Source organism: Schistocerca gregaria, chromosome X (assembly GCF_023897955.1).
Source record: "Schistocerca gregaria isolate iqSchGreg1 chromosome X, iqSchGreg1.2, whole genome shotgun sequence".
Lineage (NCBI taxonomy): Eukaryota > Metazoa > Arthropoda > Insecta > Orthoptera > Acrididae > Schistocerca > Schistocerca gregaria.
The window spans coordinates 650,141,040-650,153,378 of NC_064931.1; the positions used below are offsets into that span (position 1 = coordinate 650,141,040).

At 41.0% G+C, this 12,339-nt stretch overlaps 1 protein-coding gene across 1 annotated transcript in view; it reads right to left on the bottom strand.

Annotated features, from left to right (window-relative positions):
- Positions 1 to 12,339, bottom strand: part of LOC126298861 (uncharacterized) — a 148,615-nt gene that overhangs the window by 95,022 nt on the left and 41,254 nt on the right. The window contains exon 3 of the mRNA XM_049990370.1: positions 2,143 to 2,404. Within this exon, the coding sequence (XP_049846327.1) occupies positions 2,143 to 2,404 (262 nt within the window). The remainder of the gene's footprint in view (positions 1 to 2,142; positions 2,405 to 12,339) is intronic.

The window sequence follows — 12,339 nt, forward strand, 5'->3', positions numbered from 1 at the left end:
AAAAAATAATTCATATTTCATTATTTTTTGTGAGGGTGGTTCTCCAAAGCTACCAAGTACTTGATAAAGACAGACATGACCGCCAACAGACTTATAGACACATAGCATTTGGTATGTGGTGCAAGACAGTGTATATATTACATCAAATACATTCTGATTATATAGCATGTTTGACTATTATAAGATGAACGAAAGGGAGCAGTAGAGACAATAATACAAGCAAATAATCCTTATAAAAGTAGGTCCGATAACGAATGGCTACCCCCATGCGCCGTATGCACAAGCGCAGTCAGGTCAGTAACTCAACACTGTTAATGTCTTGAAGGTCACTCTTCGCTTCACACTAGTGAAAGTAAAGTACTCAACTAACCAACAATGATATGGCAGCCTCGAAGCTGCAGCGTAAAGATAGCCTTACATTGTAGGTACCGGTTCCTACAGTGAACAACAACCGCAGTGCGCACCAGTAGAATTTGAAGCGGTTGTCGTGGCTCCACACACATTTCCAAATGACAAAATGGCCGACATCCATCTCATATACTGGCGTGCTAATGGTAATGCCCGTGAGGCATCTTCAAAGCAGGCTGTCAGACAGCAGCGTGTTCTCTCTCTCTAGGTCCCGTCTGCGCCTGCGCGAGACCAGTTCATTTAAACCCAACGAACAATATGCAGGTACGCCAAGAACAATGTCGACGTCACGATAGCAGGAGCGTGTACTAGGTGCGGGCACAGTTACCAGAAGGATTGTTGCAGCAGAACGCGTTTCGCCCTTCACCATATGACGGATATTAGATAAAGGACAGTTACACACATATCATGTAAGAATGTGCAGTCACTGGCCGCACCTTTCTCTTCAGCCGGGGTTGTCTTCCATCAATGGATCCTTACGTTTGGGTTTATGGAACCCCTCATGCAACCATTGAGGTCGCAATCAGTGGAGACTTTCCATTAACGTTTGAGAAGGTGTCGTTGGTGATCGGTTGATGGGGCCACATTTCCTGCGTGGCCAGTTTATCGGTGGTGTGTACCTTCATTTCCTGCAGCACAAGCTAATCGACTATTTGGATGACGTTCATATATGGTAAAGGGATGCGTTTGTGGCACATATATGATGGTGGGCCGGCACATTTACATATGACTGTTCGGAAATACGTAGCACAAATCTTCAAATCTTCGACAACAAATGTCTCGGTCATGGGTCGCCAATACCGTGGCCCCCATAGGTCCCCCCGACTTCAACCCTTTGGATTTTTTTGTGTGGTTTAAAAGCTTTGGTGTATTCTAGTCCCGTTGATAGTTCCGACGAGCTCTGGGGACTCATTTTGGGTGGTTGACAATGTATTTGGAACACGCCTGAGATTTTTGAACGTTTACGGCCAACTACGAGGAAACATGCTGAAACTTTCCTTCACATGAACGGTTCCCACGTGAAATACTAGTAAAGTGTTTGTTCTCAAGTGCATATCTGCAGTTTGCATCCTCGGGGACTCTGTTGTAAGGTGCTCACGTCGTGTAGGGGAAAGGGGAAGCCATTGGTTTCCGGACCTTTGTCTATTAGAATTATTTACTTATTCCTAGTCCTCTGCTCGCCCTTTTCGTTTGTACCTATAAGAGAAAACACTCTGTATACTGACGTAAATGCTTACTGTAAAGTTCCCCAGTCCGACACTATTATCATAGCATACCAATTTTACAAGTACGTTTACAGAAACTTTCTATAATGCTTAATGCTTCACAATATATTATGGCATTCGCTCATCCTTGCAAGCCAGTGTGATTTGATTATCTCAACAAGAAGATGACTATAATATAGAAACTAGACATGAATAAATAGTCTTACTACAGTTTCTTGGCGCTCATGCTTTTTTTCATTTATATTTTATGGATTCCTTCTAAAGAATAATATCAAACTGTCAGGATCCAAATTACATCACAGGGCAATGATGTTACAATAGTAATTTCATTGTCAGCACTCTCTCAACAGCTTTAGAGTTTGGAGAAATCTAATGAACAAGACGTGAAGAATGGATCAATTACATTTTCACGCTGTAAATGTAAGAAATAGTGTTTCAAAACTTAACTCTTACGAGATAAGGTATAAGGAATATTGAAAACGAAAGTATTACTAGCATAATTACTTACACATCAAGCACACTTCAGTGAAGTGTACACTATTCGGTACTAAGACAAGGTTCCCGATACCCTCTGGATGAGCTTGTTCTCTCGTTAAATAACACGTTGATTCTTCATACTCTGATGATCCACTGAACGAAGTAATACGATTTCCTGCTTGGAAGTCAAATGATGTGCAAGTCCTGACCAAATTGTTCGTAGCAGTCCGATCTCGTAGGCACAAATCCTGGCATTTTTCTAAAACCTTGAATGGCGGCAACGTATCTCTCACCTGAAAAATAAATGTGATAATAATGATAATGAAACTAGGCTTTATTTGAAATTGCACAAAAAGCTGTTAACAAACATTTGTAACAGTGACACAGGACGATTCTTCATATATAAATGCACTGCGCACAGATATTCAGTGGTCTGTACAGTGTCGATAATTCTATACATTCTTCAAGTCTGCTAGGAATTTTCCTTGTGAGCGACAAAAAAAGTAATCAGAACAAAAGCACTAACGCTATTTCAAAATATGACTTCAAATGGACATACAGCTCATTCTCAGAAATCTGTGTTTACATTATAGATACCTACTAGTCTATCAGGGGTGTAGGCGTGGCTTTACCTCAACCATAGGGAGCGTTGAAACGTTGTGGCATACCTTCCCAAAAAATCGATAGTACAGATATACCATCTAACAAAGGGTGTAATAAATATTGGAAATATTAAACCAAGTAGTTTGACCAAATTTAGCAATTTTACGAGCTTTTCAGATACGCTCAGTTTAATAGCTACATATGATAAATTTTGCACTAAGATATTAGTGCAACTGAAAACTGCCCCACGAAAATAATATTTTGTTACAGTTCTTATTTTAGATGTTGTGGACGTTTTTATGATTTTTCTTGTCTTTTCAAGTAAACAATGTAGGTTAAGCGCTAGATACACTTAAGCTACGGAAGAGGATTTTAGGTACGAAATGGAGAAGATAATTTAGTTACGTTAAGTAAAATTGGAGCTTTTTAAATTAAGCACTTCAGTTTCCAGTCATCCACTGTCCAGTGGCGTCGCACTTTACACAACTTCAGCTGTCGCTTAGGACAGGAATATGTGGCTTATGAGGAGCTGCTCGACCATTTCACCCCATTCTTCTTAACGGTCTACGCATAGTCAACACTCTAGCCAGACTGCTAATATCATTTTGGAGCTCATGAGTGATTTTTTCCATTGATTTCATGCCATTTTTTTACAACCACCGTCCGCAATACTCGACGGTCAGTACATGAGGTCTACCTGCTCTTGGTTGTTTTCACTTCATAAAAACATCACTAACAGTCGACTTGGACAGCTTTAGAAGGGCTGACATAAAAATGGTTCTGAGCACTATGGGACTTAACATCTGTGGTCATCAGTCCCCTAGAACTTAGAACTACTTAAACCTAACTAACCTAAGGACATCACACTCATCCATGCCCGAGGCAGGATTCGAACCTGCGGCCGTTGCGGTCACGCGGTTCCAGACTAAAGCGCCTAGAACCGCACGGCCACACCGGCCGGCAGAAGGGCTGGCATGTCCCCGATGATTCTTTACTCAGGTGACATCCAATGACTAGTTCCCATTCGAAGTCACAGAGTTCTCGTGTTACTGCTTCTGTACTGACAACAAAATACTCCACCCTTCCCTCCTCTTATACTGACGGTCCGGCTTTCGTAACTTCTAGTAGTCAGTTCCGCATCTCTCCGAGTGTACTGCTACTTTTGATCAGGTAGTGTGGGAGTAATACTGCTGATCAGTCCTCAGATCGTGAACACCGGGGCTGCCAAACCTGTACTCTGCCGAAGCTGGATGTAATTATCACCGTCTTGATAGGTCCTGTGCGTTTACCGCCGATTGTTCGAGTTTTAATATAGTCCAGCCAGTTCGGAACACACCGGTCTTTTGTTGAAAGTACAGCGACGATAGCTTCCAGCTCATGAGTTTCCTTTTAAAGATTCTGTGTTACTTAATGGTTTCTCTTCCCTTACAGCTTTATTCTATATTTTCAGTATGAGACTTTCTATAAATGCATTTTTCAGTTCTGACCACTCCAGATATTTGGTCTCTTCTATTTTGAAAGATTTGCAGTAGGTTCTCCGGTTAGTTTATAATTTAATTTCCACGCTTGATGGCTTTATTTGAAAACCGGTTTGGAGGTGTTATTCCACTAGAAATATGTTTTCTTTCTTTTGATTTCCGTGAACTCTTTGCAGAGCTCACTCAGACATATTTTGGATTCATTACATTCATATTCGCTTGGCAGAACCCTTTCCTGGAACTCCGCGCTCGCTTTAGTTCTTCGGTGTCAAAGATTGTATCTGTTTATGAGCCTTCCTAGTTTGTGGGTATGAAATGAGACAAGACTACATTTTCATCTTTCTTGTTTCATTTTGGTAGAGATTGCGACTTAGTCTATTTAAAACTTCGCGTTATTTTGGATGAGGGATCTCCTATTGAAACATATGGAAAAAAAACTTAAACTCCCATGAACAGGAAAGGAAGACAGCTACCCAATGTGAAAAACAAATGCATCAAAATAGAGTTGTTAACAAGAAAAAATGATACTAACATTGTGGTTTCATCGTCCTGGCAATACTTTTTCTTTCAGAGTGACTGCTACTTCATCCTCTCTCTGTGGCGCAACTGCGACACAGGATAAGGAGGAGAGGTAAAGATTAGCATCCCCGATAGAGAGGTAAGGTGGAGGAGGAAGGGAAAGTGAATTAGCCGTAGCCTTTTAAACAGAACCATCCACGTATTCTCCTAAAGTAATTTAGGGAAATCACTGAAACCCTAAATCTGAATGAGCGGCGTTTGAATCCCACTGATCTCATATACTGGTCCAATGTGCACTACTGGCCATTAAAATTGCTACACCACGAAGATAACGTGCTACAGACGCGTGTAATGAGGAGAAATGCGTATCATCACGTTTCCGACTTTGATAAAGGTCGGATTGTAGCCCATCGCGATTGCGGTTTATCGTATCGCGACATTGCTGCTCGCGTTGGTCGAGATCCAATGACTGTTAGCAGAATATGGAATCGGTGGGTTCAGGAGCGTAATACGGAACGCCGTGCTGGATGCCAACGGCCTCGTATCACTAGCAGTCGAGATGACAGGCATCTTATCCGCATGGCTGTAACGGATCGTGCAGCCACGTCTCGATCCCTGAGTCAACCGATGGGGACGTTTGCAAGACAACAGCCATCTGCACGAACAGTTCGACGACGTTTGCAGCAGCATGGACTATCATCTGGTACACCATGACTGCGGTTACCCTTGACGCTACATCACAGACAAAAGTGCCTGGGATGGTGTACTCAACGACAAACCTGGGAGCACGAATGGCAAAACGTCATTTTTTCGGATGAATCCAGGTTCTGTTTACAACATCATGATGGTCGCATCTGTGTTTGGTGACATCGCGGTGAACGCACATTTGAAGCGTGTATTCGTCATCGACATACTGCCGTATCACCCGGCGTGATGGTATGGGGCACCATTGGTTACACGTCTCGGTCACCTCTTGTTCACATTGACGGAACTTTGAACAGTGGACGTTGCATTTCACATGTGTTATGACCCGTGGCTCTACCCTTCATTCGATCCCTGCGAAACCCTATATTTCAGCAGGATAATGCACGACGGCATGTTGCAGGTCCTGTACGGGCCTTTCTGGATACAGAAAATGTTCGACTGCTGCCCAGGCCAGCACATTCTCCAGGTCCCTCACCAATTGAATACGTCTGGTCAATGGTGGCCGAACAACTGGCTCATCACAATATGTCAGTCACTACTGTTGATGAACTGTGGTATCGTGTTGAAGCTGCATGGGCAGCTGTACCTGTACACGCCATCCAAGCTCTGACTCAGTTCCCAGGCGTATCAAGGCCGTTATTACGGCCAGATGTGGTTGTTCTGGGTACTGATTTCTCAGGATCTATGCACCCAAATTGCGTGAAAATGTAGTCACATGTCAGTTCTAGTATAATATCTTTGTCCAATGAATACCCGTTTATCATCTGCATTTCTTCTTGGTGCAGCAATTTTAATGGCCAGTAGTGTATTAATCGTCTTGTTTGGTGTATTGCGATGGCGGAGAGTCACCGCGCAGCTCTTCCAGTGAATAACATTGGGAGAGCTCCTGCTTCTCGTTCATATACCATCTAAGTTGTCGTTACGAGACTGTGGACCCCGTTTCAGACCTCTCATTAAAGGAGTATCCCTGGTGGTATAGGAGATCAAGACCGAGTACCCATCTTAGTGATCAGATACGCAAACCGTTCAGTCACAGGGGTATGGTATCTGTTACATAACATGTGGCTAAAATTGAATGATTAATTATTTATAACTGATGCAGGTATGGAAAGAAATGAGTGGCTTAATTATGCCAAATCTAGAAAATAATTAAAATGGGATGGTTTTACTTCGTTACAAATATGTTGGAAATGCGGTCGCAGTTGAGAGTAGTAGCGCCGTTAGCTGACGTCAGAGAGGCCCGGCAGGCGGAAGTGGAAGTGCGCCTATTGATGGGTACACTTCCGGGCGCGCCCTACACCGGGACAGCCCGCGATTCTCCCGTGGATGCTGCAGGGAGGGGCCGCGCAACGGCAGTGGGAAGAGCACAGTAGCGGAAAAAAGTTTACGACGGGTTTGTTTATAAACAACTTTTCTGGTAGCAGTCACTATTTTCTTTTATTCATATTTTACACGACGCGATTGGGGATTGATACGCATTTTCCAGTGTGTTTTCTCTGTGTACTATGCCATTTTTACATTGTCTCCGATATGTGAGGTTCTGTTTTGTTTTATTGACTTTACTGCACTTTAGAAAAAAAACACGCAAATCTTAGTTAGTTATCGATTTTTTTGTATTTATTTAGTGTCGAAATTTAGAAGAACTTGTTCTTACAGTTTTTTTATTGTCAGTTTGCGCAGATTCTCACGCATGTTAAACATCAGACACAATTTTCAGTGCAGGGTTTACATCGAGAATAACTTACATAAACGAACAGTTACAAAGATGAATTTAGATATAGTTGATAGAGATAATGTTACAGGTGTTCCACAGAGTATGATACGCTTTTATACAGAGGGTACTTATCTTAAAAGTATGGATCATAATTTGCCTATATCTATTTTTTTTTTACAATGATGCTTATTTCTATGTGTTTTTATTTAAGTACCGGGTGATCAAAAGGTCAGTATAAATTTGAAAACTGAATAAATCACGGAATAATGCAGATAGAGATGTACAAATTGACACACATGCTTGGAATGACATGGGGTTTTATTAGAACCAAAAAAAAAAGTTCAAAAAATGTCCGACAGATGGTGCTTTATCTGATTAGAATAGCAATAATTAGCATAACAAAGTAAGATAAAGCAAAGATGATGTTCTTTACAGGAAATGCTCAATATGTCCACCATCATTCTTTAACAATAGCTGTAGTCGAGGAATAGTGTTGTGAACAGCACTGTAAAGCATGTCCGGAGTTATGGTGAGGCATTGGCGTCGGATGTTGTCTTTCAGCATCCCTAGAGATGTCGGTCGATCACGATACACTTGCGATTTCAGGTAACCCCAAAGCCAGTAATCGCACGGACTGAGGTCTGGGGACCTGGGAGTCCAACCATGAGGAAAGTGGCGGCTGAGCACACGATCATCACCAAACGACGCGCGCAAGAGATCTTTCACGTGCCATCTGTCGGACATTTTGTGAACTTTGTTTTTTTATTTGGTTCTAATGAAACCCCATGTCATTCTAAGCATGTGTGTCAATTTTATCTCTCTATCTACATTATTCCGTGGTTTATCAAGTTTTCAAATTTATACTGACTTTTTGATCACCCTGTAGATTGTCAAAGAATCTAAAGAAATTCACTTATTCATTTTCAAGTTTTTCGTTTAACATTTTGTCATCATATTTTCTGTATTGTGAATATAGCTCCAGTTCTTGTAACAAACATATTTCATGCTCTTTATTTAGTCCGTGAGTACTTTGAAAATTTTCTCTACTTTTACAAATGAGTGTACTGTATTAATTAAGTGTGTGGCTATTACTGGTGTGTGTCTGTTGTGTGTGTAAACTTTAATGTGCTTTCTGTAACTGGTGTTGAAATTTCGGCCTGTTTGTCCTAAGTTGAACGTGGAGCATTCTTGGTATGTTACAAAGCGTATCATACACTGTGGAACACATGTAACATTTTCTCTGTCAACTACATCTAAAATCATCTTTATAACTGTTTGTTTATGTAAACCCTGCACTAAAAATTGTGTGCGACGTTTAACATGTGTGAGGCTTTGCACAAGTGGACAATAAGAAAACTGTAAGTACCAGTTTTTCCAAATTTCGCCACTTACCAAATACAAAAAATCGATGACTGACTAAAAATTGTGCGTTTTTCATATATTGAAATAAAATCAACAAAGCAAAGCAGAATCTCACAGAGCGAAAACACTACATAAAAATCGCAAAGTACAAAGAGGAAACATACTTGAAAATGGGAATCATTTCCCGAAACGCCTCGTGTGAAATATGAATAAAAGAAAATTGTGACTGGTAGCAGCAAAATTGCTTAAAAACGAACCCATTGTTTTCGCAGTCGCAGGCTTTCACAAAAACCATGAACAATTGACAACATTAGATCAAAAGTTCAGCACCAAAGGTTTGGTTGGTTGGTTGGTTTGGGGGAGGGAACCAAACAGCGAGGTCATCGGTCCCATCGGATTAGGGAAAGATGGGGAAGGAAATCGGCCGTGCCCTTTAAAAGGAACCATCCCGGCATTTTCCTGAAGCGACTTAGGTAAATCTCGGAAAACCTAAATCAAGATGGACAGATGAGGGTTTGAACCGTCGTCCTCCCGAATGCGAGTCTACTGTGCTAACCACTGCGGCACTTCACTCGGCACAGTATCACAGGAAGCGAACCAGTTTCGCACCTAAAATACGAATTTTACCGTTGAAAGACGTCCATAAGAACTTTTTGTAATACGAGAGGAACTAAGCGCAAAAGAAAGGCTCAAAACTAATTTTTCCGTAAAAATGAGAAAAAACAGAGTCATTGGTCGAAGTATTGCAGTTGACACGTTTCTTTGGTGGTAGTAAACTTTAAGTATTGACAGAAATGTCAACGCAACGCTTAGACAGATAGCCAGCATGAGATTTCAATACGGATGGAATACACACGCTACGGTAACCACCTGTTGCTCCGGGACGCCGAAGAGACTTGTCCTACACAGATTCTCATATAACGAGCAGGTTCCTCATGCCCGTCTCTGTAACCCAACACATGGACATTTAAATTAAGAAAACACGCAGGATAGTGATATACCGATTCAGCAGACCCCATGGTTAGGACATTGGCTTGTATTCGAGTGAATGTTGGTATAGTTCCTTTGAATAGGCCACGGGCTAGTTCCTTTTCTCTCCTTGAGTTAAGCTAGTGCCCTGTTTCCAGTGACGTCACAGTTGATGTGTCGTTAAGCTCCAATCTTCTTTCAGAATAGAGTTACATGAAACGCAGGCTAATAGCGTGTCTGATAGTCACCCCTATAGATTAAGACGCCGAGGTGTCAGGGAAGGCATCTGACTACAGAAACAAGTGGAGAGTAGAAATGGGAAATGTTGTAACTGCGCCAGCCGCGGTGGCCGAGCGGCTCTAGGCGCTTCAGTCCGGAACCGCACGACTGCTACGGTCGCAGGTTCGAATCCTGCCTCGGGCATGGATGTGTGTCATGTCCTTAGGTTAGTTAGGTTTAAGTAGTTCTAAGTTCTAGGGGACTGATGATCTCAGATGTGAAGTCCCATAGTGCTCAGAGCCATTTGAACCATTTTTTTGTTGTAACTGCCAACCCCCAAATTTGTCAGAAGAATCAAAGAACAATGTATCTCCTCTTCATCACTTGCTTTTATCCACAAATTAAGAAGGTATTCTGATACGGTAGCCAAGAAATTCGTCTTGAAAGATTCAGCAACAATGTTGATATTTAAGATAATTATTATTTATTGTCCCGTCTCAGTAGCACATTTTAATTAGATTACATGTTTCGATCATTAAGTATCATCTTCAGATCAAAATAGTTGACTCAGCAACCCGTCTTGGTTAATCAGAACCATATATTCTGATAACACAAAATTATGCTAACCACCATAACACTGCAAAAATGATGAGACAAATTGTAAAATAAATAATTTATTAAGAACGTCCCAAGTTTCATACCAGGAAACTGACTGGTTCTAAGCGCCAATAAGAAAGTTTTTGTTTCAAGTGGCATTAATACAGAGGTATTAGGTTTTATTTGTGATAACACAATACAGAAACACAACAATAATATTTTAACTAGCAGAACTGTGTTCAAGAAAAACCATATCTTGTTTCTTTTTGATTTTTTTTTACAAGAGAGTAACAAAATTAAATTCAAGGAAAATATCTGATTAGAGACTTCTGTTTCTTACACTACTCGACTCTTGGGATCAAATGTTTCAAAATTTATCGTCGACAGGTTCTTCTGTTTTGCAACTGATAAATGTGGTTGGTCTTTCACATGAAGTGCGACACGCTATACTTCTGCCATTGTCTGTCCTCTTTTCAATACATTGACATTTTCCCATTCTTATGTTTCAAAGTAGGAATTTGTAGATAGCTGTTTGAGATGAATGAGTATGGAGCACTTTAATTATACTGCATTTGGGGATATTAAACGTCTCCATTGGAGATTGTTTTAGCAGTATCTTTAAAATCAAAGAAATCAGTTGTATGCACTAGAATTACTTGCAGTGGGTTCGTAACTTTAGCTGAGTAAACACCCTCGTGTAAATCTTGAGGAACAAAGGCCTTGCTTATCTTTCTTCACATCTCTGTAACTGCAAATTCTCTGTCGCAACTCAAAAAGCTGTGCCCATTCACCAAAAACCTGTGTGTTATCTGTTCAAACCATCCCAGGCATAATGTAGGGAGACCTTGGCGCATGCCATTTGGAACTGAACTGGGAAGCACTGCGTGGCGCTAGGACAATGCACCATCTATTAATGAATGTTTGAAACATATTCTCTATGATTTGACACCTGGGACAAATCTAGGGAGATGCAACAGCGTACCGAAAACACAATGGCACTAAAAACTTTTTATTTATTTTTTAACGGCACAGAACGTTTTCTGTGTCCAGTCTTCAAGTGTCATAATTAAGACGAGAACAGGTTTTTCAAGAGTAGAAACAATATAAAGACAGGAAGATGCACAGAAAACACATGCGTCGCGGATTAAGTTAGCAACTTACAATATAACTGTCAGATCGTTTAACACAAATTATTTGATAAACTTGACTCAAGCTGGGTTTGCGAAACTGTAACAAAAGAGCGGCTATGTATGTATGGGCGCGCGTCATGTAAATCTATTTAAAAACGCTAAGTAATTAGGACGTAACACAACAAAGGAAAAGACGAATCGTGGCACATGGTCTTTGAAAGTGAACTGCGTGAATATATATCATCACCCACGATGTCGTAGGGCTTACGTTATCCCACAACTTTTGTCTCCTACAGCACCTGAAGAAGTCGACTGTTTTCTCCATTAACTTGTGGACCAATTCGTGATGTTTCCTTGCTGTCTCAGATCGGATTTATTTTAGCTCCTACAAAGTATTAGATTAGTGCATAAATTCGTAGCGTTTTGTTTTGCATGTTGATATTTCGGTTGATATGGGTTTAATTATCGATTGTCATTTTTTATTTGTAGTTCACTGTTGCTTTTTGAGTTTACGTATTGTCATTTTGTCATTTGGAGATAGTGTATATGCTGTAGACGCTAGAAAATGGAGTCCCAATAGAGAAATCGGAACATTTCCGACATATTCTTCTGTCTGAGTTCAGTAGAGTGTAACAGCAGCGGAGGCAACCAGAATCATTTGCACCATGTATGGGGATAATGTCATTGGACAGAGTTCGGCAAGAAAATTGTTTTCTCGTTTTAAGAAGGATCGTTTTGACATTAGTGACTCTCCACGTTCAGGAAGACCCCCGGGGTCCGATGAATTTAGTTTAAAGGCATGAATCCAGAATGATCCACATCAGTGTACTCGAGAACTGGTAAATGTGATGAAGTGTGATCATTCCACTATCGGGCGACATTTGCATGCAATGCCAAAGGTTCAAAAATCGTTTTTACGGGTACGGCATGGT